The sequence below is a fragment of the Glycine max genome, chromosome 11, assembly GCF_000004515.6.
Source record: "Glycine max cultivar Williams 82 chromosome 11, Glycine_max_v4.0, whole genome shotgun sequence".
Classification (NCBI taxonomy): Eukaryota; Viridiplantae; Streptophyta; class Magnoliopsida; order Fabales; family Fabaceae; genus Glycine; species Glycine max.
The window spans coordinates 34,629,902-34,657,607 of NC_038247.2; the positions used below are offsets into that span (position 1 = coordinate 34,629,902).

At 35.8% G+C, this 27,706-nt stretch overlaps 1 protein-coding gene across 20 annotated transcripts; it reads right to left on the bottom strand.

Moving 5' to 3' along the window:
• Window positions 1-48: 48 nt before the first annotated feature.
• Window positions 49-27,492, bottom strand: LOC102662890 (serine carboxypeptidase-like 46). 20 transcript variants are annotated; one of them, XR_005887190.1, is made up of 18 exons: window positions 26,652-26,768; window positions 26,278-26,546; window positions 25,685-25,772; window positions 25,524-25,591; window positions 23,779-23,839; window positions 23,593-23,644; window positions 23,382-23,458; window positions 6,841-6,913; window positions 2,698-3,013; window positions 2,395-2,591; window positions 2,037-2,300; window positions 1,285-1,956; window positions 957-1,109; window positions 714-881; window positions 537-641; window positions 389-458; window positions 193-288; window positions 49-112 (listed from the first exon to the last, which is right to left on the bottom strand). XR_005887190.1 is itself a non-coding variant. In XM_041006809.1 (8 exons), the coding sequence occupies exons 1-6, from the start codon at window positions 27,408-27,410 to the stop codon at window positions 26,329-26,331; spliced, it is 594 nt and encodes a 197-aa protein (XP_040862743.1). In that variant the 5' UTR covers window positions 27,411-27,492; the 3' UTR covers window positions 24,898-25,591; window positions 25,685-25,772; window positions 26,278-26,328. The 20 variants fall into 20 exon arrangements, 1 of the variants encoding a protein (XP_040862743.1); XR_005887205.1 differs by having other exon boundaries at window positions 997-1,087; window positions 23,779-24,235; XR_005887197.1 differs by having other exon boundaries at window positions 957-1,087; window positions 23,779-24,235.
• Window positions 27,493-27,706: the final 214 nt, after the last annotated feature.

Sequence of the window (27,706 nt, forward strand, 5' to 3'; positions counted from 1 at the left end):
TCATCTCCCTAACATCCTAAGTTTGATTTCTAACTTTGAGATAATATTGTGCCCACTGGATGCGAAACACCTTCAATCTTTCTGCTTCCAATGGTCTAACATCATTAAAATACTGCATGATCAAATAAAACATAAGTTAATAATGTAATACCAATGATAAGATAATCAACTTTGTTTGAAATAAAAAATTACCGTTTCCCAATTATTCTTGAAAGTTCCTAAGATTATTGTGGACATCAAGTGCATGACGTAATAGCCACACTCAGTGCTTCCTTTTTGTCTATTACACTAAATACATAATGAAATTTGGATATTAAACGTTAACTACAATTAGTGTACACACACATAAAATATATATATAAGTAGAAGTTTTATTTAAATCACGTACCTTAACAACAATCCACCTAGCACCAGCCTTGGATTTAGGTTGTGGAGTATCATCAAGTCCTTTCAAAGCACTGTTGAATACAAGGAACATTAAAATATTGATGTTGTTGAGTTATGCTAATTCAAATGTATTGAAAAACAAAACTGACCTGTTAATTATTCCTTTAAGGTAGCTGTCTGGCCTGTTATGCAAGGAACAAAACCAGACAACAAGATTTTCCTTAGGCAAAATGATGACCATTTGCCAGTGTGCGCTACAGTGGAGACGAATATGGGTTATTGTAGTATTATACATTATTTAAATTCAGTTGTTTAGTTCGACTTACCCATTCAGGTAGGCTCCAAGGTAGACATCACATTTTGAACTCTGCATCCAACTCTTCATGTAACTTTCTGATTCAAATTGCAATTGCCTAGATCATTGAATGAACTATGACTCGAGGAATCCATACACATCTGAATTTCCAGCTCGCATACTTGTCTCAGTCATATGCCTATTGTTGTTTAGACAAAGTTAATTATGTATGAATTTAAAACAATAACTTAGGTAATTATCTAAATTGACTTACAGAATCCACAACTATATAACATATTTGCTGAGACATTTACCACCATGTGCAATTTTAGAGAGATCTTCGTGCTTTATGTACAACGAGAAGTTTTGATTAAACACCCCGAACACGGTAGCATCCCACATAACCTGGAGAGGCTTCAAAAAAAAGCTATAGGATGGTCAATGCCATCAAATATAAGGGATCATCGACCTCATGATCCGACCTATCTTGAGGTTTTGTTGGAGACACAATTGTTTGTTTATCAAACATGATTAATTAACATAATTTAATTACAGTGAACAAATCAATTGAAAAAAAGAAGCATATAATCATAGTAAAATACCTGTTTTGATAAACGCTTCACAAGATGTGTCGGCCAAGCAAGGAAGGTGTTAAGTGTCTGCCCCACTAAACTAACCTCGTCAATGGGTACAGGAATGAGAGCCTCTGCATCTTTAACCTCCTCAACACTAACCTTCACTTGGCCATGCAACAAAGGGATGTTGTGAACCACTGTGGATCCCTCATAAACTCTTCCTAGGGCAACTAGGCGAGAAGGATTTTCTTCGATGTACAACCCACATTTGTCTGAGTCATCCGTCTCTAGATCGTTCCTTGAGGGATCAACACAACTCTCCTTTGTGCTGACACGAGCAGCTGAGGGACCAACCTCAGGCTCCAGAGGCAGTGCAAGTCCCTGTGATTGCATCTATGATTGAAACTGGGATTGCATCTGGATGAAGGATAACATCAGCTGCCGAGTCACTTTTTCTGTGATCGACTCCTCCAGCTGGTCCCTGATTTGTTGAGTCAGCTGTTCGAGTTCTTCAGGAGCTATGGAGAAAGAACTGTGGGAGGTTCGTGGAGCTGATCCAAAGTATTGCTTTATGGTCACACCGGCTCTAGCATCACGCACACGACCAGGGTGTTCTTGTCGCCCAATGGCAGCAGTCAGGATATACTGACATCCATAGGGGACAAACGAACCCTGTGAAGCCTTCTCCTCCAAAGAATCCTGTACAGAACACATATATTTGTTTAGTCATTCATAGAATAAACAAAGATAATTACAATTCTTGATTGAAAATGACTTACAATCTTCTCAGCAATTTCCTTTGTTGCCTCAAACGTCATCTGCCTAGTTTTCTTGGTGCAGGCCATCTTCCACTTCACGTGTCGTCTGATGGAAGATGAAGGGTCAATGACGCCCTCAGTGCTTCCGGACTGAGCAGCTTCCTCCAGTTTTTTCTTTGTCTTTTCAGCCATCATCTTCTATTCTAAATATTCATAACTCCCACGAGACACCAAGTGGGGGGCGGTGTTTTGCTTCTGGATGGCCTGTGCCTTTTTCCGCACATCCTGCAAAAATCAAACATTAATGAAAATCATTACTACAATGTATTATAAGAGCTGAATTTTTAGTGGAAAACAATTAAAATGACAAAGTACATACCTCCCACGAGGGGTCTCTGCGGGTCTGACAAAACTGGACCTATTTCTCCTTGCTAATGTCGTATTTTTCACAAATAGTGTCGTCCACATTGTCCTTGTCGGCTGCAAGTGCTCATTTCCTAGTCAAATCAAATTTAAACTGTCTCCAGCGCTCCTCGACAGTCTGAAGTACTTTCTTCTTTGTCTTACCGTCAGAAGCTTCAAGGATATCAAATTTAGTTTGACAAACAATAAATTAGGTTTTCTTGTTAGTAAATTATAATTTTTGGCTAATAAAGAAAATGAAAGATGAGAACTAAAATACCTAAATATCCTCTTATATCAAATCCTTCTGAGCAGCAGAGGCTTCCTTCCAAGTCTTGTATGTCACATCGACCTTATCACGAGCGACAATCCCCAAATATGTTCTTAATTTCTTCCTGTGGGGACCATCGGCCTTCCCAGTCGCAGGATCGACGTGGACCACCGGTCTCTCTGCCCCAGGTTGTCTAGTGGCCAAGGGTCATAGTCGTGTGGCTTTGCTTGTCCGCTTCAAGGTCGACGGAGACTCTGATGCTACTGCAGGAAGAGGGGGAGGAGGAGAAGGAGGAGGAGGCGAGGCAGGTGGAGTAGCCATGTGCCTGTAAAGAGAAAAACATGAGTTCATTAACATTATCAAAAAACTGAATCAGTTATGTAAATGAATGTACCGAAATGAAATACATAATTAGAAAATTACATTAGATGATGTTAATTAATTCTCCTTCATCATAATCATTATGATTAGCATGAACGCCGTCAGTTTTTTCTTCTTCGAAAGCATTAGGAGTCATTTGTGTGGACAAAGGATTAACATAAGTATCAATGTATGAATCATCATCTTCTACATTAACACCAATTGTTTTCCCGTGCAAAACCACGGACCACCTTTCATCACAAGGGTCTTGCACATAAAATACTTGTTTAGCTTGTTCTGCCATAATGAAAGGGTCATTGTGGTAAGCTAGTTTCTTTAGGTCTATCAACATAAATCCTACATCATTGGTCCACACACCGGTGTTGTTGTCAACCCATTTACATTTGAAAACACAAACAATAAATTTGACATAGTTAAGCTCCCAAATGTCATCAATGAACCCATAGTAAGGGATGAAAGCTACACAGGGATTGTCATCATGTACACTTGCGAAGTGTTGAGATTCATCCCTCAGGGTGACCCCGTTGTTTTGCATTGTACTTTTCTCGTCTTGTGCTTTTGTATAAAGGGAATACTTGTTTATGTCGTATCCTTGCCAAGTTATAACATTTCTTTTAGGCCCATCTGCTAGCTTTCTTAATGTTTTAGAAGTATTTTCATCAGCAAAGATTGTATCTTTAAACCAATCAAAGAAAGTCTAGTTATGCTTTTTCAAGACCCAGTTCTTTAAAATTTTTGGAATACTTTGTTTGACTAAACATTCATGTTGAAGTATGTATGACAAAACTTCATTACTGTTATTCAACACACATAAGTGAGCTTGTAACAAATCTTCTACACTTAGAGTGATAACACTCAGTCCTCTTGAACCCTTACTTCCCACTTTGTCGTCATGGCAAGACTTAAGAAGCCCAACAGCTTTAGCCTTTTCAATGTACTCTGAACAAAATTCAATGGCTTCTTCTGCAATGTACCTTTCAACAATAGATGTTTCCGAACAATGTAGATTGTTGGTATACCCTTTTAAGATCTTCATGTATCGCTCAACTGGGTACATCCACCACAAATAAACGGGACCACAACATTTGATTTCTCTGACCAAATGAACAATTAAGTGAAGAATGATGTCAAAGAAAGCAAGAGAAAAATACATCTCCAACTGACAATATAATTGCGACCTTATTTTCCAGGTCATCAAACTTGCCAGGATCAAGGACTTTACTACATATGGCATTGAAGAAAAAGCACAGGCGAGTTGTGGATAACCTAACTTTGTTAGGCAAAATGTCTCGTATGGCCACGACTAACAATTGTTGCATTAACATGTGACAATCGTGAGACTTTAACCCTACCAGCTTAAGCTCCTTCAACTGCAAAGGCTCTTAATATTTGAAGAGTATCCTTGTGGGACTTTGACCTGGTGCAGACATTGACAAAAACTGATCTTCTCATTTTTCGACAAAGTATGACAAGTTGGAGGCAAGTATATTTTTTTCCCATCAGACCTTGGATGCAACTGCAATCGTATGCCCAACTCAGCTAGATCTTGACGGGTATTCAAACTATCTTTCGTCTTGCCTTGAATGTTAAGGAACGTCCCAATGACATTATCACAAACATTTTTCTACACATGCATAACATCAATACAATGCCTAATGTCAAGGTCAAGCCAGTACGGAAGATCAAAGAAAATGGACCTCTTCTTCCATATGCAAGTCTTACTTTTATCCTTCTTTTGGGTCTTTCCAAATACAATATTCACCTGTTGAACCCGCTGGAAGACCTGCTCACTAGTCAACGGTATCCATGCAGTTTCGCGCTCTTGACTTCCATTAAAAACTTTTTTCAATCGCCTGTATGGGTGATGAGGTTTTAGAAAATGTTGATGCCTAGTGTAGACTATTTTTCTACCATGTTTCAGTTGTATGTAGCTTGTGTCTTCTTCACAGATAAGGCATGCATGATGACCCTTAACACTGTAACCGCTCAAATTCCCATATGCTAGAAAGTCATTAATGGTACAAAAAAGCATTGCACGCATTTGAAAAGTCTCATTCTGAAACCCATCAAAGACTAAAACCCCCTCGTCCCACAACTTTGTCAGGTCTTCAATCAACAGACTTAGATAAATATCAATGTCATTTCTTGGCTGTCTTGGGCCCAATATCATCATAGACAACATCATGTATTTTTGCTACATGCACAACCAAGGAGGCAAATTGTAAATTACTAGTAGAACTGGCCATGAACTGTGTTGAGTGCTTAAATTTCCATATGGATTCATTCCATCACTGGCTGGTCCAAGCCTAAGATTTCTTGCCTCTTTGCCAAAATTTGGATACAAACGATCAATCTTCTTCCACTGGGAGCAATCAACCGGATGACGGATCATTCCATCAGAGTTTCTCCCATTTGCATGCTAGGTAAGGTCTTATACGTCGTCTCCATTAGCAAAAGGACTCTTAAACCTTGGAATGATGGGAAGATACCACAACACCTTCACTGGAGGGCCCTTCTTTGAGTTTTCATCAGAACTGCAGTCCTCATCATCCTTCACTTTGTACCATGATGCCCCACACCTAGGGCATTTGGACATTTCTTCGAATTCATGCCTGTACAGTATGCAATCATTCGGGCAAGCATGAATCTTCTGATACTCCATACCCATCGGACACAGTATCTTCTTGGCCTGATAGTAAGTTTTAGGCAACGTGTATTGCTCTAGAAGCAGCTCGTGCACTACTTGAAACAATGAAGTAAAGCTTTTGTCACTCCACCCATATTTGGCCTTGACATTAACCAGACTTAACAACATCGACAACAGCGTCAAGGAATTCTTGCACCCCGTATACAAAGGCTTCTTTGAATCACTTCGCAATTCTTCATACATAGGGACATGTGCTTGCTGAAATGACTCTTGTCCAAGGTCACGAATCATATCCTCCAATTCTGCATCAAATGGTTCAGATTGGGACTCACTCTGCCTGTCTGTCAATTCACTATGCCATATCCACGTCGTGTAATTCTTCTTAATCCCATCACACAATAGATGCTCCCGTATGTCATCCAATATTTGTTGTCTTCCGTTCAAACAATTGATGCAAGGACAATAATATTTTCCATCCTTATCCGGTTGACTTCTTTCAGAGGCAAATTGCAAGAACTCTTCGACGCCTTCCTCATATGCAGAGCTCATGCGGCTTTCATTCATCCAACTTCGATCTATCTAAATAATAACTCTATGATACTCATAAAGTTATTCAATGCATGGAACTTTCACTTTTTTATTATAGGTGTGGCCCTATCACGTTCAGGAAGACCTTTTTTATGATAGCTTCATACCTCAAGGTTAATTCTATTTTGTTAAATTTGACAAAATTTCGACAGCATTTTGCATTGGTATTCAAGTACATGACATGAAATCGGTGAAATTAATTTCCCGATAATCAAGTATGCACTCAGAGAACAACTAGAAATGCATTGTACCGAAATTTCATCAAATTCAACAAAATATTGTTAACCTTAATGCATGAATCTACCATAAAAATATCAGTCTCCCCAAACTGTCCAAACGGACAATTCAAGATTGAATACAATGATTAATGCAAACTGTTTGCAAGAATCATTGCATTCAATCTCAAACGGGAATCTAAGGTTCACTCATTATGAACAAAAGTTGTATTTAAAGCAAAGTACATTAATGACATACAACAACGTACAAAAACAATCGCACAAAATTAAGTATCAAAAGTTTATGAAAAACTGTCGTACCTATGATCATGAGTAGTACAGTGTCCAACAACGAATGTCGTTATCACAATGCAAAAAACTAGACAAATAGTGCCTACAAAAAAATATTTCAATGCTAAGTGAGATATAACGCAAACTTCGATATATCAAATAAAATTCGATAGAGGGAATTATATTAACAAGTGTGTGTGTTAGAGAGAGAAAGAGGAATTGGGAGAGGGCGTCGCTAACGAATCGTAGGATTAGTCTTGTTTGGTTAGTCTTACTCGGGTTCGTTGGTTTTCTGTCTCTCTCTCCTAAGTTTGTATAATGTTCGTTGTGAAATGCTCTTACATCACCTATGAAAATTGTTAAACATGCTGCATCATCTAATAAGCTTGTTCAAACTCAGATATTTTCATTTTTAGTTGCATAAACAATGATGAAGCCTAAACCTAACTTAGTGTTTCCAGTCTCATTTATGTTCCTTATTACTCATTGGTTTCTATTGGCTCAAAATGGCAGTGCTAAGAGTTCCACATAGATATTCAACATGGACAAATCCCTCTTTCCTTATGTTTTCACAACCCATCATGATTGGTTTTAATCCACCATTGATTCCATAAAATCAGAAAAATAGTTGATCACTCATCTAACAAATGACAGGAACCTGTGTACTCAAACTTATTGGAGCTAGATATTTCAACAAGACTGCCATTGCAGCAAATTCCAAGGTTAAAATCAACATGATTAAGTTGTTGTAGTACATGATTATGTTGTTGTACATACTTTTTTTTCCTACAAATTCCAAGGTTAAAATCAACATGATTATGCTGCTGTAATACTTTTTTTTTCTTGTTGTTGATGTTATATTCAAGTATGAAAAGGAGGAATTAGAAGGGTATGTGTGTCACATGTTTTAGAGCTAGCATAGAAGATGATGGATGATGTTGGAGTATGAGTCTACAATATAATTAGAGAAAAATATGTGATGATATGATGAGAGCCACATGCAATTGTTGTGGGAATTTTAATTTGTTTGGAGCTAGGCTACAGATTATTAAGAAAGGGGGTGTGAGAGGAAAGGCTTTCTCCTGGGTTTGGCTATTCATAAGCAACAAAAAGAAAATTAACAAAGAATATAAGTGGGGAGGGTCAGTTTAGGATAATCAATAACTCTAAGCAAATTAATAATTGAATATTTCCATTTAAAAAATCTGATTTCGCATGTTATTAATGAAGGAGGTGTGACTAGGTTAAATAAGATGACAAGTTCCCTACAGTGTGGAAAATCTATTAGCCAAGACAATGCTACACCCTATATTTCCTCCTTCAAAACCAAAATATACCAAAATTAAAACATCAATCAGAACTCAAAAGCAAAACTAAATACGCAAGAAAGAAAGAAAAATGAAGGGATAATAACTATCCTACCAGTGCTATCCTACCCAATACCAATTAAGTTAATTATTCTCAATGTCTTTGCAATGCTAGCAATGCAGCGGCCAGTTTCTAAATGTCATTCCTGTGATGGGACAAGGGATCACACAAGGATCAATCATGCCCTATTTGTTAGCAATTGAGAAAGAGACATATATAGATTACATTAATTAATGAGCTTTTCATCTCACAAGGGTTTTTGGCTCAAATTGATTTCATTAGTGAAGATGGAGTTTAAGTAATTAACAAAGTGGTCTAGGGGGGTTATTTTCTGGATATATGTGGCTTTGCACAACTATATAAGGTCCCAATTGAGTATGAAATTAATCTCATAAATCGTAACAGTAAAGGTGGTTGGAATTCATTTTCCCATATGAACAACCCCCCCTCCCCAAACATTTCCCATAAATAAACAAAACTTGACCTTAATTAACCTTTTTTATGTTTTCATGTAATCCAAATATCTCTCTTTCCAAAAAGCATCCAGATATCTCTCTCTACCTAGTTAGCTGGATGTATACACTAAAGTACAGAGTGACTTCTTTTTATGATGCAGGCTAAGAATTTTCTAGCATGTAGGAGAGAATTCGAGCCATGTTACGTACTCAATTTAATTGACAAAACTCTAGCTACCACACGAGTTATGTTTTTTAGTGGACTTAGATATCTTATAATTGACAATGACCTGCTGGTACACAAGATATATGATATACCCCATTTATCCACTGTGTCAACATCCATAAATTGTGAGCTCGTCATTTACTTTTTTTATCACAACATTTATTACTTGAGCTACAATTTAAAATCATATCTTCAATTATTGGATTGGTATTAAATACAAACTCTATGGTATAATTGATTTTCAGGTTGGTTTTGATTTAATTGGCAACCGAGAAGATTCTCTCTAGCCCTATTCAACACTCTTTTTTCTCCTGTCAAATGATACAGTCCCCAGGAAACGAATTTAAGTTTAATTAAAGACAATTCAAAATGTTCTAACCAATAGAAACAAAACTAGTTTTATTAATCATTATCCTAAAAACAATAATTAAAGAATTAAAAGTAAAATAATTTAGAGTTAATAGTTAATTACAGTTTTGATCCCCTATTATCATTATTTCTCAAATTTGTCCCTTCTACTTTTTTAATGTATTTAGTCTCCTAATTCTTTAATTGTAATTTTAGTTCATTTATTAACTTAATATTCAATATTTGACAGAAATACCAACTTGACCCTGTATTACACATCCACATCAGCATTCTGTTGTTACATCAACAGTTCCATTAAATATAAGATAGTAAAGTGAGATCAAAATGAAATTAGACCAAAATACTATTGATTACTTGTGAGAACAATAAATACTAGTAGTGAAATGCAGATCGAGTAGAGACAAACTTACTCGTGGCCTAAGATGGTTAGAGGAAAATGATTATGGTCTTTTGTGGTCCTAGAAAAAGATGTTCTCCTAAAAATCTCTTCTACCTGATGGTTCCTTCTCCCTTCATCACCCTTCTTCTCCCCAAATGCTAAGTGTGCTGCTACAAAACAAAAACTTAATGTCGAAGCCAATGCCCATCAAAGCCAATGCCCATCAAAATCCAGATATCTCTTTCCAGTCAATAGAGATTATTTGGCCCATCAAAGCCAATGCCCATTTCTTAGTGTCAGAGCTTAATGGTCACAATAGTGGCTTGTGTGTGGGCACAATCACATGTGTACGAATATATTTTGCACAGAATGAGGTGCAACAAGATACTAATTTTGCGTGAACCAAATTATATTTGAAGAAATATAGGGGTGACTATATTAATTCCCTAATCAGGAACCCCAAGGATCATCACATCACAAACCCCAGGACAAGATGGGTATTTTACCGGGAGATATAAGCTTGGTCGCGAGTTGGAATCCCCGACTGACATTTCTCACAAAACTAACAAACTAACATTTGCCCATTAAAAAAAAGATAGGGTTTAAATTGAATTTTTTGAACAAATAAGTTACATTGGGGTTGAGTTTTCATGCTTCAAAGTACAAACCTATATCTCTATATAGAATTGTTCAAGAAACGGTAGGTGTAGGTTGATTGTGCTAAGCTAGCATTTTATAGCCCACCATTCGAAGCAGATTGTTTTAACACTTAGAGAAAGAAACAGAGTGAAGAGAGAAATGTAGGTATGATGGATAATATGATGTGATAAAAACATATATATGAACAAAAATTATGAGAGGATAAAAACAGATATATGAGAGAAATTATGCCATTTATATGCTACATTTTGTCATGTCACATAGTGGACAAGATCAACATGTCTCATAGTATCACTTCTTTGCAAGTGCAAAGCCTCTGTTTCTAGATCCATATGCTGGTTGTTTTGTCCCTCATAATACTCCCAAGGATGTGATTCAGGACTTGCATCAAATTCACTTTCATCCCGTCTCACAACTATAAGCAATCATCAAGAGATTCCTTTCATGCTCAAGTATCACACGGGTATCATAGAAATCATGCATACATTTCATAAATATATTAAGTTTTTCACCATTTTCGTTATTCATCTTAACAAGATCAATCAAGATACATAACAAAAATCATATTTTCATTGTGTATCTTAACATAAAAATTGAGATAAATAATAAAAATAAGTTTCTGTTGTGTTATTATGTGGTGTGACTTCACAATATATGATTGCAAATGTGTTTCTTTTGTGTATCTTGATAAATTTTGTTGATATATACAATGAAAATGTGTTTTCATTAAGGATATTTTAGTCAAAAACATTTCTTTTAATGGTTTGGGTGAACTTAAATAAAAATTGGTGGAAGTAGCAAAGCCCGAATTCATATCAAGTAATGCCAACTAGAGCTTTGTATGTTACTTTTGGGCTGTAAAAACTAATCAGTGGGGTACTAGAACAAGTTTAGCCTAAGAAGAAAAAAAACGGAGTATAGGCTTTGTAACCATGTGCTCATTTTGGTTTGGTTCTACAAACTCTCTGAAAGCTATTCCTTCCTTTCTTTTTCATTTCATTTTCTTACGGATAGAGAATGGTTTTTATATGGTTACTTGGATCCTGCACCATTTGCGCCACCCACATTGACACAAGCAAAACATAGCAATTTCAAATAATCAAAATTCAAATCTAATAACCCTTTTAAAATCACAACCATGTGAACGTGAATTTGATGATTTGTAATCAACATTCAACAGGGACAGATACAAAGGAAAGAAGCAAAGGCATAAAGACCAAGTGTGAAAACAACTTGGACTTGTAAATAAGAAACTAGTGGTGGGTGTTTGAAGTTTCAACAATGAAGCTTGAAGACAAACATTACAAAACAAGAATTGCCAAAAGCAGATGGCTGACTCTAGTGTTTGTGTTACCTTCTTGGCTTGTATTTTTCCTAATAGTGATGTGATTGGGACGTAAATGGCCACTTAAATGGTGAAATATTGACAAATATGTTTCACCCATCTAAGAACAATATGTAACACATTTCTATCACAATACAAATTTATCTTGATACAAAAAGTTGTAAATGAAATTTAGTTATGTTCATATATATGTAAATTCAATTCTCACTATGTATTAAAAATTCTATTAAGTTACATTGGGGAATTTGTTCAAATAGGCAAGGAGAAACACAACACACCAAAGGCAAATAAAAAAGGGGTGGTGAAAAATAGCCATATAGGGTTTAACTTAACAAAGCTCATTTCAAGAAATTGCAAAGAGGGAATTACCTGACTGAGAAATTGTGGAGTATGGAGGTTCCTGTTCCTGTTCCTAAAATGTTGAAAGTTCAGTGTTGGTGTTGTTGGGTACCTTGTGTTGATGTCGGACTCCAATGGAGGATGCTCAGACTCACGACAGTCATGAACCCCGACGGCGGTCATGAACCCCAGTGACGACGATGGTCAGGAGGATACGATAGTGACAGGTCTTCGGGGTGAGGGAGAAAAAGGCTTTTGTTTCTAAGACTGAGCGCGCCAGGGGAAAGAGCCTTTTGGGTTTTAATTTATCTATAACACAACATCGGTTTTATAAAGAAAACTGATGTTAACATCAACTGGTTAACATCGGTTTTTTAAAAGACCGATGTTAACCAGTTCATGTTAACATCGTTTTTTAAATTACCGGTGTTAACCAGTTGATGTTAACATCGGTTTTTCAACAACCGATGTTGATGTCAGTAAATTAACATTGGTTTTTCGGAAAACCGATGTTAAGGAATATACATTATTTACAATTATGCCACCACATTTAACTTAACATCGATTTTGTCAAAAACCGATGTTAATCTGCCGATGTTAAATCTTCTTTTTGTAGTAGTGCTTGAGTAGAAAACCTTGCTAAAGAAAGCAATAGGATGCGATTGCTATTATAGAATTGTGCCCATGGCAGTAGCGAATGTGACAGTTTCCAATATAAAGGGTAGACTGAAGTTAGGGGGGATCAACATCGGTGCTTCAGTCATGGCTCTTTTCAAAGTATCAAAGGCGAGTTGGGCATCATCGGACCAATTGAGCTGGTCCTTCCTCAAGAGCAAAGTCAATGGTCTTGCTATGGAAGTATAATGGTGAGATCTGTGGTAGAGGATGGTACAGGCCAATCGCACATGGCACTGATTTTGCTTGGTTTCAGAGCTACGACGACAGCTGAGATGATATGCCCTAAGTACTAGAGTGTTTCCTTTGCAAACAAACACTTATTTCTTCGCAGGTGAAATTTGTTCTGAGCCAGCACGTTGAAGATTTCCTCTAAGTGTAAGATGCAGAGATAGTGATGAACTATACATAAGGATGTCATCCAAGAACATGACAACGAACAAGCGTAAGAATATCTTCAACAACTCGTTCATGGTGGCCTGAAATATGGCCATCGCGTTGTAGATACCAAACCACATCAGCTTATATTTCTAGTGTCCGTGATGGGTTCGAAAAGCATTTTTGGGAATATCTGCTTCAACCATGTGATTCTGGTGGAATCTCTGTTAGAGGTCAAGCTTTGAGAACTAGGATGCATTGCCCAATTCATCAAAAATCCCATCGATGACGGGCATGGGAAATCGATCATTGACCATGATCGAATTTAGAGCTTTGTAATCCATGCAGAAGTGCCAATGCCATCCTTATATTTGACAAGCAAAACGGGGGAGGAAAAAGGGCTATGGCTCAATTGGATGAATTTGGTGTCTAACATAGTGGCCACCTATTTCTCTAATTTAGTCTTTTGGAAATGTGGGTAGCGATAGGGACAGACGTTGATAGGGTTGGTGTGTGGCAGAAGGTGGATACAGTGGGCAATGGTACGTGGAGGTGGTAGTGCATTGGGTTCCTGAAACAATTGGTCGAAATGGAGAAGAAGGGTGGTGAGTTCTGGTGGTGTGCGAAGGTCGATGAACAAGGAAGAAGGCTCGAGCGATTGGGCCGGTTAGGAATCCGAGATAAGTGGAACATAGCTGAGATGCTCTGGGTTTGCGCCAACCTTTTAATTCGATGGGTTGAGGTGTTGGAAAGTCGAAGGGGAACGTCAGCCTGAAGGTGGACCTAGTGGCCCAAATATGAAAACACCATTGTTCTAGTGGTGTAATTCGTAAGTACAAGGCCTAATTGCTTCAACCATTGGACCCCAGGTACTATATCTACCTCGCTAAGGGCCAATATAAAATGATTCACGTTAAATGAATTATGCTGAACACGAAATGGCATTGTTGCCCACCATGACCTGAAGTAGGTCAATAGAAGATGTGGGAAGGTTCAAGAAGCTGGCTACTCGTGGTTGGACGAAATTGTGAGTGCTTCCTCTGTCTACGAGTATCGTCATCTTGTGTTGATGGATAGTCCCAAAGATGCAAAAGGTCTCGACGGCTTGCATCCCAGTCAACACATTGAGACTGAGTAGTGGGTAATCCGTCAAGGACAATGTTGGCGGACTGAGAGGTTCGTCGGATTGATTTTCAACGTATAAGGGGTTCTCCAAGTCTTCGTCCGTGATGAGAAGATGAAGTCGCGACTTACAGCGATGACTAATGACCCACTTGTCATCACAATGAAAATAGAGACCTTTGTCTTGGCGGATAACTAACTCTTTGGTGGATAGGCGTTTCACCAGAACACGTAATAGTAAGGACCCTTGGGAAGGTGGCGTGACAGAAGGGGCAAGGGAAATGAGTGGCAGAGGGTGGTGCGAACTGCGAGTTGAGAAACGACGATCCTATAGTTTATCCTCTTGTAACTTGGACAGTGCTATAGTTTGCGGCAAAGACAAGGGTGGCAAGGCTTGGACCTCTCGACGAAGGTCAGGAGTAAGACCAAAGATGAAGAAGCTAAGAAGGAAAGGAGGTGTGAGGCCCACCATGTGATTCATCAACCTTTCAAAGTCCGTCAAGTAGTCATTTATAGAACCCTGTTGCTGAAGCTTGAAAAAAGCTTCAAGTGGATCATCATCATAAGAAGGGGCGAAACACGATTCAAGGGCTTGCAACCATGGTTGTCAAATTCTAGAGTCAACTTGTAGACTCTTACGAGATTAAGAGTTTAATTGGTCCCTATGAATGAAATTGGAAGTAAACTCATTTTTTTATCAAACTCAGAGCAGACTCGGTGAACTCGTGTTAGACTCATGTAAACTCGCGAGTCTATCCCGAGTCACACGGGTTTAGTTGGGAATTTTTTTTTTTGGCAATAAAATCGAAAGTAAACTTGTTTTGTGCCCACTGCATCGTGAAAAAAGTTGATCGCGTTTAGGGATTTTTCTTCTTTTGTTCCACTCTGATTTGTCCCAATTTGTCCCTGTTCTTCATTCATGACGAGTTGGAGGCTTAGAGCTGTTCAGCAGCAGCGTGGCGCGAGACCAAACGAGACGTGACGGTTGGCCGTGAAACCAGACGAGACGTGGCAGCATGGTGCATTGGTTCTGTTGCGAGACGAGACCGACGGTGTGAGACCATTCAGATTGGAAGCCGCAAGTCCCACGACGAGCGAGAGAAGCTTGCTGCTTGTGTCAATGAGGTACCAGGTCCAGGTAAGGTGAGAAAAGGTAAATATTTCTTTTTTTGATTTTGACGTGATGAGAAAAGCTTGTTGCATGTTCTTTCTTTGATTTCCCAACTTTGTGTATTTTTCATCTGTGGACTGGTATGTTTGGTGATTATGTCTCTACACTTTGTGTAAATATTACTTTGGTAGATAGTAAATTAGGCATTCCCATACAGTTATGCTATGATTTTCTGATGATCAAAGCAGCACACCAACTGCACAGTTTATTTCATTTCACTCAAGAGGTGGACTTAGATTTGTGATGTACACAATTGTATAATGGTAATTGAAATCATTTGATTGATCTTCTTCGGCTTGATAAAGCATTGTATCTTATGTTTGTTTGCATAAGTGTTGTTCCTCTTGTTACCAACTAATCTATGCAGTTAAATTTTGTCCATTGAGAAACAAAAGGTAGTCTTAGAGTGTCGTTGACATATTGGTATGTAAATTACACTCATTATTCTAAATATGTCCATGTTGTTTTTGAAGTATTATTGGTTGACATATTGGTATGCTTAACCACAAATCATTAATGGCATACTAAGAATCAAAATAAACAATATTTATTGCAATACTTTGTAAAAAGTAAACTGATAGTGACAATGCTGGTATAGAACCATATTTAACTAACTCCCTAGTGATTGCATGTATCTTTGTTAGTATTATGGGTTACTTTGTTTGCATATGTGGACTATATTATGTTTTGTTTTTTGTGTTCCATTTCAGTATGTCTAGGAGTGGGAATGGATCAAATTCATCACATGCCAATTTAGGTGCATCCACAGGTGCAGCAAGAAGAAGCAAAAAGGCTCTAGAAAATAGGACTGATATTGGGTGGAAACATGTGACAGATGTTTTAGGGAATGATAAAAAAGTTAAGTGCAACTATTGCTCAAAGATCAACAATGGGGGAATTTTTAGATTCAAACATCATCTTGATAGGACTAGATGGAATTCTGAACCTTGTGCTTCAGTGCCTGAAGAAGTTAAGATGCTTATGATGAAAGTTGTTGCAGAGGTTGCTAATGCATGAGAGAAGAGAAGAAAATTGAACAATATTTATGAAGAAGGTATACATACTGAGGGAGGGGAGTCAAATACCACTCAAAGTGGAATATAAGGGATACGGTTTCTTGCTTTCAAAGGAAGAGGAAAAGCAAAATTTGTTCAAGCTAGTGGTGAGGGAGTTCAGGCAACTGTAAATCAATTATGTAAAAAAGGTGACAAAGATAAAGTTGATGATCAATGTGCTGAATTTTGGTACACAAGTGCCATTCCATTCAATGTTATTAAAAATCCAACTTTTGCAAAATTTTGTGACATGGTTGCGAGCAGCTTTTGAAAAGAGCAGTGGAGAAAACTAATGTAATGCTTCAAGAATTCAGGGATGAGTGGAAGAAAACTGAATGCACAATTATGTCTGATGGATGGACAGATAAAAAAAGACGTTTAATTTGTAATTTTTTGGTGAACAATCCAAAAGGGACTATATTTCTTTATTCATTGGATACCTCAGACATCTCAAAAACAACTCACAAAGTGTTGAAGATGTTGGATGTTGTAGTGAATTTTGTTGGAGAGGAGAATGTAGTTCATAATTGTGAAGTTTGGGTTTAAATGATAGTCAATTTTGACTAAGAATGATTAAAATTCCTTTACTTTACTATTATTTTTAATGAAATAATAAGGAATTTAATATCATGTGATTTTTTTACTAGCAGGATTCAAAAGAAGTAAATTATAAGTGTTTTGGAGGAAAATTGATGCAAAAACTTAAATAAAAAACATTGAAGAAAAAGTTGAAAAAGGGACAACTCGCTTAGTGCCCAAGTCAGGTTCAACGCACCTCATTGCTTAGTGAGCAAGCTCAAGCTTAGCGCGAAGAAGACCCTCGAAGAAGCCTAAAGGTGCGCCTAGCGCAAAATCCCACGCTAAGCGTGTGAATGCCTCGCTAAGCCCAGACATTATCGCGCTCAGTGCATGATCACCCCGCTAAGCCCAGAAGGGGCATGCATAGCGTGAGGTGGCATGGATTTTAAGCTACCTTGGGCCTATAAAAGGAGTAGGAAACAAAGGAGAAAGACACAACGAGACTCATAGCTCTCTATTCAATACACCCAAAGCCTGAGCATCTCTCATAGGGGAAACCCTCTCTCTCTAGCCTTTCTCCCCTCTTCTTTTATCCATCCACATTAGCTCTTAAAGTGTAAAGCCTCTCATGGCAATGAGAGGCTAAACCCCCTTTATTGGGAGCCTAATAGCCAACACTCTGTAATGTAACTTCTTTTACTATCTATTAAATGCAGTTTCTATATCTATTGTCTCTTTTTTGCTCTTCATTGTATTGTATGGTCTAATCATTCATGCATTTGTTTAGGGATTATACATTGGGAAATTGTAATTTCTAAAGAACTAGGGAAAGGAATCTAAACAACTCATTGCTAAGGATATAGTGATCTTGTTTTTGACTATGCATACATCTCCAAACTTCATGCAATTTACTATTTTATCTCTACAAAGGAATTTGGGAGAGAGAATAGATAAATTAGGCTCTTTATCATGAGGGATCAGGGTTGAGTATCTTAGTAGATGTGTGTGGAAATTGGAATAGCATTAAATAGAGAACACATTAATATTGCATCAAGGGTAGTTAGGCATGCTAGGCCCCAACATATTTAAATTCAGAAATTGTCATTTGCATTTAATATAGTTCATTTTTTCTTTCCTTTTACTTCTTATTTCCATCTCTCTTTCTCTCTCTCTTATCTTTATTACAATTCCTTATCTCTTGCTTGCAAATTGGGTATACTTCAACTCAAGTACAAACAAAGTCCCTATGGATTCGACACTCGGACTTCTGAGTAAACTTTACTACTTAAGATGAATTGGTATACTTGTCAATGAGTTAACAGTAGTCCAGGTGATAATTGATAATGCTGCAAATTACAAAGCAGCTGGAGAATTGTTGATGCAGAAACTAGAGCATTTGAAGATTTTGAGAAACATTTGAGGGTTCATCAGACTAATATAAAGAAGGGAAGAAGGATCACCACCTACATTTATGGTAGAACAATGTAGATTAGCATCATGAAGAAGATCACAAATGGAAGAGACTTGATTAGGCTTGGTATGACTAGATTTGCCACGACTTATTTAACTTTAGCTTGCGTTCATGAATTGAAAGCATCATTGATGAGCATGTTTAGCTCTAAAGAGTGGAAAACAAGCAAGTTTGGAACTTCACAAGAGGGGAGAAAAGTACAGAATATGGCTTTGGATAGTCAATTTTGGAAGAACATAACCATGTGCCTCAAAGTTGTTGCCCCTCTTATGGTGGTCCTTCGATTGGTGGATTCAGATGTAAAACCCGCCATGGGTTTCATATATGAGGAGATGGAAAATGAAAAAGAGAATATAAAATGCAACTTTAATAACATCAAGAAAAGGTAAAATTTCTAAACTTTCTCACATTTAAAATTTACTTGTGTATTATTTGGTTTAGATGGTAATTAAAATTTGATTTTTAATTATAGGTTCATACAAAGAGAAGAAACTGCTTACATCAACAGAAAATGAATGACTTGGTTTTTGTGATGAATAACTTGAAGTTAAAAAGTAAACAAAATAGAAAAAGTATTGCTCTTCCATTTGATGAGATTGAGTCTGATGATGAATGGATAACTAAAGAGGGATATAATGATGAGGATGAGCAACCTCAAGGTGAAGGTGATGGTGTTGAATTAGTAGGAGATGTTGGAGGAAGTTCAAATGATCTAGTTGTAGATGCTTTTGATCTAGATAATTTAATTTTGGTGGAACCTAATGATGATGCACAATCTGAGAAAGACCTTGATGATGATGGAGATGGTGATGAAAGTGATGGTATTCATGTAGATGATCATATTAGAGGATTGGACATGGTTCTTTGAAGACATTTGTGGTTTTTTTTAGTTATTTAAATGTTTTAATTTTGAGAAATTATGTTTTGTAATAGACTAATAGTATGAACTATGAGCTCATTGTCATTTTGTTTGCAAAATAGTGCATTTTGAATATATTTACTTACTATCCATAGGTATTTATGAGTCTACGAGTCAAGTCTATGGAGGTCTCACAAATCTATGTAGATTCAATTTTGATAACCTTGCTTGCAACATTGTTGGCCACAATGTCAGGAAGCCATTGTATGACATCCATTGGTACCAGCAAAGGGCTAGTCCCTCCATGTAGAAGGACATGATGGTGAGATGTTTGTTGTCCGACACGCACTAGTACTCAAAGAATTATGGTGGCTCGTGAGGCGAGAAGAGGGGTGGTGGTGGTGTAGGGGGTGATTATGGTGAAGGTGGAGTGGATAACATAGCAAGTCGCTCTAGAATAAAGTCAATTTTGCTACTCTTGACAGACTGAGCCTAGGATAGGGAAGCATGGTTTTGGGCTAGATAAATTTCCTCCTTGTTGTTATTTCATTCTCCATGGTATTTATAATGGCTATTACATGAGATAAGGGCACTATTGGCCTCAACAGAGGGGACAAGATTATAACAGAATGGAATTATTTAATAACATATCCAAGTGGTTGCAACTGCCTTCCGACAAGCTATGAGCAAGGAATGTGCTTATCTGATCCTGTTCCTGCTATCAGATGTAGTCTTGGAGGTAAGCAAGTATCCTATGCACTCTTCTGGGCTTGCTATTGCTATATGCTCCCCTTTGTGCTATATGGCTACCAATATCCTCCTATGATACCAGAAGACTTGCCAAAATCAAGTTTATTATCTACATTGGATAAAGCAAAAATTGCTTATTTTAATGGGAGATGGCCTGACACTACTCTAGTTGTTGCCCAAAGGTTATATCACTTATCATCTATAAAACTTACTTGCAACTCTAATTCAAACTATTTGTTTTCTCTGAAAGTGTTGTTACAAATGTATAATACTAGAGGTTCTCTCATCAACCTTGTTTTCACATTCATAGATGTTGATTTTGACTTCTAATTGGCTCTCTGGATTAATGACTCATTATGATTTGAAGATTCATGTTTGTATTATTTTTTTATTTTCATATTTATAGAAATTTTTTTATATTTTTTCTAGCAAGTTGGTTATTTTTTAGAACTGAATTCAAATGGTCATGATTGTCATTGTTTTATGTGCAGGGAAGAAATCTATGAAATCTAAGATTTACACTAAACAGAGAACTAAAGCTAGTGTAAGATCAGTGAAACGTTGCTTTGGGTCCTCTGGTTAATAGTTGATGAGCTAAGAAAAGAACAGTTCTCTACTCATGTAGGAATACAGTAACATCCCATTTTTCATAAAATAAATTAAAAATGATTTAATTTAAAAATAAATAGAGTTTTAGGAAAATAATAAGGTTTTTATAATTAAATAAATAAGAATAAATAGTTTTATTAATTAAAATAATAGTTTTAAGGTAAATAAAATAAATATATGCTCTTAGGAAATAAAAATGAGATTTTTAGTTATTCATTTGATAGGGAGTAAAATAAAGTTTCTTTTTATAAAATAAAAAAATAAAAAAATAGAGTAAATAATAGACTGAGAGTACCCTAGCTATAAATAGAGATATATTAGGTCATTTTTATATTAACGATGCATCTCTAGGCTCTCTCTTCCTCTAAAATTTGTTTTCCCTTCCCTTCTTCCAAAACCCTCTCTTTTTCCGCATATATTCAAAAATGTCCCAGTAAAATTATGATCATGAACTTGTTAACCGTTAGATCATTGTGAAATTTGAACACCAGGTTTAGAAACTCATTTTCTCACATTTCCATCATTGAAAATTACGAAATAATGTATGTCACGAGAAAAATGTCCCTCGCACGTAGCTCTTATTTTTCCCGCATACACCCAAACCTATCTCAGTAAAACTACAATCTCATGCTCGTTAACCGTTGGATTGTTGTGAAATTTGAACAACAGGTTCAAAATTCAATTTTGCACATCTCGATAGTTGGGATTTGCAAAGGAATGTTTATGGTGAGAGAAATGTCACTTGCATGGAGATAGTGAAATTAATACTCCAATCCCTTCTCCTTCTCTCTAACGCTTGGAAACCCTAACAAAGGAACCAGAAGAAAAAATTGAGGAATCTTAGAGAACTACTAGAGACGCCGCTATTACTATTGAACTACATACATGAGCCCGCTTAGAGGTAAGAGATGAGTTTGTCGCAATAGAGATTAGAATGAACATGTATAGAGATCCTTAGAGGATCAAATTGGGATTTATTTTGGGATGTTTGTTGTATTATATTTCTTACTGTATGATTATGTGATATTGTTTGAGGGGTTTTACTCCCCATATTTTGAGAAGCATTTTTGTATAATTTGTTTGTGTTTTGGATAAGATTTATTAGATTAGCATGATAAATTGTTATATTGGGATCATGAAATTGTGATTGAAATTATGTAATGGATAAATTGAATATGTTTTTACTTTTTAGATACACGTAAACATGTGATGGTGGATTGTGATGTTGTGATAAGTTAAAATTGTGGACATGGAATTTGGTTGTGAATAAGTGTGTGGTTAATACTTGAAGTGATATTACTTGTGTTGTGAGTTATGAATTATACAATAACCCGACTGGTGTTTACCTTGAGAAAAATGTTTATGTGTTAGCTGCTAAAAGGAAAGTGTAGGGTTCCTAGTTAGGAACCTGAGGTGTTAAATTGTAGCACAATGCACGAGGTGTTAAAAAAAAGTGTAGGGTTCCAAGTTAGGAACCCGAGGTGTTAAATTGTAGTGCAATGTGTTAAACATGTTTGAAAACAAGTATGAGGTCATAAGTATTATATAATTCATGAGCAATATCTGCGTGCAAAAGTTGTTTTAGGGGTTGGACCTGAATCAAGAAGGTGAGGCCCTAATGGATTCTTCAGAATCCAGGCCTTGCGAGTAAATACACTCGATTTGAGTGCTTCTTTAAGTCTATTTTGATCCCATATGATTGGAGCATTCTCACAAAACAGAGTGACCCTGACTGGTTACCTTATGATTTTACTTAGTAAGAATGACCTGACATACCCATTGTGTAACATGTCTTGTTATGTACTCCTAAGTGTCCTAGCGTTGTTTTTCACTGACATGATACCACATTGCATATAGGCTTAAGTCTTAGTATAATTGTTGCATAACGTTTGTGTATTGTTTATAATGAAATTAATGAGTATTGTTACATCTTGAATCGAGTGTGTGATTCATGTGTATTGTGATTGGTAATTGAAAAATGAGTTTTAAATGATAAAGTGGTGAAGTGACGTAGATTGTATTAAGTTGAGCTATGTGATAAATATTTTTATAATGTATTTTGCTTATGTATTTGTTTATTCGTATTTTAATTAGAAATGTGATAGCTCACTCCCTGTGTGTTGTTTATGTTTGGATCCTATGATACTCTCGAACTTTATGTTTGTGGGAGAATATGACTAGGTAGATGACTTTAAAGAACCTTGTGTTAGACACTACTACAAAGTAGGCTTTCTACATTGGTTCTACAAGACTTTCTACATCGGTTTTGACGCATCATAATAGTCGACGATGTAGAAAGTACGTCGTCCTACTACAACGGTTAACTGACCGACTTAGAATGGGTAGTGTTCAAAGACGGGTTTCAGGAAAAAACCCGATGTAGCATCCTAACCTTTCTACATCGGTTATTAAGAGGACCGATGTAGATTCTCTTCATTCTACGACGGGTTGTCCCCTAAACCCATCTTTGAATTCCACATTTCTACATCGGTTGTGCTGATAACGATGTAGAATGGACATGATACTACATCAGGTTTTGGCGACAAACATCGTAGAAGGATACCCTTTGATAAAGAATTCTACATCGGTTGTGGTTGTAACCGATGTAGAATTGTCAGGATACTACATCAGTTTTTGGAATAACCGATGTAGTTTTACTAAATTTTTTTTATTTTTTTACTTTTTTGTTCATGAACGACAATAAAAATATTCTAATATAATTAAACTTATAATGTCTCCTATGACACTTATTTTATAAACACTGGTCAAATTTCAGAAATGAAAATAGTAAATTTCAGCAATAAACACTTATTATAAAAACCTCAATTTGAATCTAATTTTTGGTTTGGATCGATGCCACCATTCTTCATCTCAGGAGGAAAAGAAATAAGGCAAAGCCTGCAAAACCAAGTTTCCAAGAAGTTGAGGAAGCATTGGCTCCAAAAGCTTAACATATAAGAATTAGAGAAAAGGGGGGAGGGGGGGTTAACAATTCTGTTAAGAGATTAAAAAAGTAATGCAGGTAAGAATACCTTGAAGAAAACACTCTAGCAGCAGGCCCAGGAACAAGAAATAAGGCAAAGCCTGCCAAACCAAGTTTCCAGGAAGTTGAGGAAGCATTGGCTCCAAAAGCTTAACATATAAGAATTAGAGAAAAGGGGGGAGGGGGGGTTAACAATTCTATTAAGAGATTAAAAAAGTAATGCAGGTAAGAATACCTTGAAGAAAACACTCCAGCAGCAGGCCCAGGAACAAGATGACTACCAATGAGAAATGCCACTGAAGGGAAAATAATTTTGTACAAAAGCAAAACAAAATATTAAAAAAAAAATAATTAGTACAAAAGAAAGTGGAACTTATATGCAGGGAAAACTAAAAAGAATGATCATAAAGACATCGTGACATATAAGGCAACTGATGGTTCCATTAAAGCTAATAAGTATAGCAATTGCATGTCATGCATGGTTTATTGTGAACAGTGTCAATCCATGAAGAAGAACCATCTGTCCAATATTAATGATGGATCTCTGTACAGATTTATTGCCTCCCCTAGCCTACACCTATATGCAACATGACCCTATCCTTTTTCATTCCTGTCTACTGAAAATTTGCCACTGATGCTGTCAAAGCACCATAATCACTAGTTGCCTTCATTAGTAGTTCAGAGAATTGTTTCTGCACAAATTAGAGAAATATGACACTAGCATTACAATGCCTGTCTTGCATTGATTAAAATTTACACTCAATAATAGTTCAACATTTACATCAATTTTCTACTAAAGTTGGTAGTGAGGATATATGGTGATATTAGAATTTAGAACTAATTTGTTATTGACCCCAAGATTAAAATTTGTAATTTCAATTGGGTAACTAGGTGAAAGTATAGGAAAAAAACATTTAAAATTTGTAATTTGTAATTTCTAATTTGTTATTGACCCCAAGATTAAATAGAAGACATCACAAGTCTCTTGATACTAAGCTGATACTAAGCTTATATAGGCTTGATAAATATATACTAGTAATAAAATAAAATAAAACTCAAAACTTTGGACTCACAAGTCTCGGATGGTGACTCCAGAATCCTGCGGTTGTCTTTTAAATGTAGAGAGCTTCAGGTTCATAAATATTGTGTACTATTTTAGTCTTTTTTATTTTGGGTTTCTTTTCTTTAAGGAGAAATTGAGTTAAACAAATTTTTATCAAAGGGGATTTTTGAAAAGGTAATTTTTTAAAGAAGATTTTTTCAAATTTCTTTTTTTTAAAAGAGCTATTTTTAAGAGGTTTAGACTTTTTCTTCTCTTTCTTTTTTCCTCCAAATTTTAAGACTCAAGTATATAATATTTAAGAAATTTCAACTTAAGATTAATTTTTACATTAAGAAGATTATAAAATTACTAATAACTTTAATTTTAAATATTATTTAGTTTTAACTTTTAAATAGTTTTTGAGCTTTAAAAAAGTTGTATTATATGCTATATTAGTATGACATCCAAATCGAACAATACTAGTACAAGTAATACTAGATTATGTTTGATGGCGTATGGTACATTACTGGAAAGAATAAAAATTAACACTTCAATAAAAAAAATGTATTCTATTTATTTAAATTTGCTATGTTATATTTTTTTTAGATAAATGAAAGATTTTAAGGTGAACGTTCAACAAAAAAAAAAAACTATATATAAAGATTAACACATTTTATAGGCCTTTCATTTTCAAAGAAGCAAATTTTTAAAGGAAACTAGATCCAATAGCTAGCGATTGATTTAAGAGAGTTTTAGATTTTCACAATAGTTGTATTCACTTTTTAAAAAAAAAATATTTATGCATTGTTATTTAATTCAGTATTAAATTTTTTTATTATTATTATCTACGCTTGATAATTTCTTTTTAGAAAAATTGACGCAATTCAATTTGTAAATTTTACAAATGTGAAAAAGACAACTAAATTGGGAAATATAACTCATCCTATTTAGAGATGGGTTGATGATGTCGAGAAGGTTCCCTTGATTCGTGAGGTGTACATTAAGACTGGACAAATAAAATTCAAAAGACTGTTATTAACAAGTTTTCCCATAAAACAATGCCAACTCGCTAACAAAAGGGAAATTCCTACATTCTTACCTTCTTCCGCATGCTAGGCTTAATCATCAACATTTGGGGAGCAATTGAGTTCAAGCTTCCATCTATTTTAAAACAACTGAATAAGGAACTACCAGCATAAAAATAAACAGGTAAGATTGGATAAAAATAAAGTTTAAAGAAAAAATAAATATAGAAAGAAATAAAATTTTGAGAATAAATAAAAAAAAATAAAGGATTTAATAAGATGTAATAAAGTAAAAGAAATCATAAAGATGTTCAGAAAAACTCAATCCTAAAGATGTTCAAATCTGATATTTCCAAAGTTAGGACACAATGGGACAAATATCAGTAGGTATGAAACCCTGCCAGCAAACAAAATATTTGGATATGGCATAAACACTCCTGTCGCGCCCAAGACAATGCAGAATAATAATGGTGTCTATGGTGTATTTTCCTTTTTGTTGAAAATTCTCAAACCAATGTTTTGGACAATAGCTGAAGTGACATTTTTTTTTTGTCTCGTGAATATTTGTGATCTTTCAAATGAAAAACCAATTATACAGATTATACAGTTACATACGAAATTCGTGAAAGTAGATTGTTCAAGAATTTGTTATGCTATTGTACAATACCTGGAGAAGAGGGTGCCACGGTCACATCTATAATTATGGTGCCACTTCTTCTCACCATGTGTTGCGAGAGTAGTGATTCCTAATGCCAGTGAAGTCTCCAAGAGCCCTTGAAGGGTCATGGTGAACACATGTGGGCTCGGGACACAGATAATTATTAGTTAATAAAACAAAAACTGAGATAAAAAACAATCTAAACAACTAAGATGGGTATGTGTGCATATAACAGATGAAGCTTACCATTTGATTCAGCACATAAGCCTGTTGATTTGCTGATGACAGACACACATCAAGAGTGACATCATATTAGTCTATATAGTTGCTAACCTCAGTAAACACCAGTCCATTTATTTTTGCACAAACGTCACTAAGATTACCTTGTATCGTTTGTCTCCTAATTGTGAAATAGTTGCAGACTCTGGTGAAAAGATTATAAGTTGAATCTGAAATCAGTCCGTGGGACCAAAAGAATTCAGCTTTGGAGTTCAAATCAGTATCAAATTCCATTAGAGGATTGCCTATCTGCACATATATGAACACGTTATATTTTTCAAATAAAACAAATGATTTCTTATGTTGTAATTATTCAAAATTTCCCTATACTCACTGCTACCCCCTTAAGATTGAAGTTGGTCTTTGTTTGAACAATAAGTTGTGCAAGTTGTGGAGCATAGTGACCTGCAAAAAACAAAACAAGTTTGTATTACCTTATTGCAGTTTCAAAATGAATATATTTTAGACTTATTTCAATTATTTCTTTCTACCTGCATAGCTCTCCCCTGTAATGAAGAAGTCGTTTTTTGAGTACTCAGGGAATTCAGTGAACCATCGCGGTAGAAAAATAAGATTATCTCCAGCTGTAATTTCATCTGTCACTAAGGTATAGAAAGATGTATTGCTTGAGTATGAAAATCCAACACCAGCTGGTGATTCCAAGTATAGCACATTTGCCACTGTAAAAAAAATGAAAAATCAATAAGCAATTTTGCTTACATGTAATGTATGGTCACAAGGAAACAGAAGAGCAGTTGACGATGGAAGAGCCTTTGGGAACAGAAAGAACCTTCCCAAACCAACCAAGTTGACCTTACAATTCCCCATCCGAATTCTTGACAATGGAAGGGCCCGTAACCCATTATACACACACCAAAAAACGTTTAAGTCAGAAAAGTAAAACAGTGCTACAACATACATATATATCCATGCACAATATGTTTGATAAGAATGTATTAAATAAGTATTCAATTATTGAACCTAATAAAGTAATAATATATTTTTTATGAGTAAATATTTATTTTAGTTTTTAAAACTTAAGTATCGATTTAATCTTTGCTATAACAAAATCTTTACTATAATATTTAATTTAAAAATTGAAAATTATTTTAGTTCTTTTGAATATAAATTAACTGTATTTTTTATTTATAAAATCCAA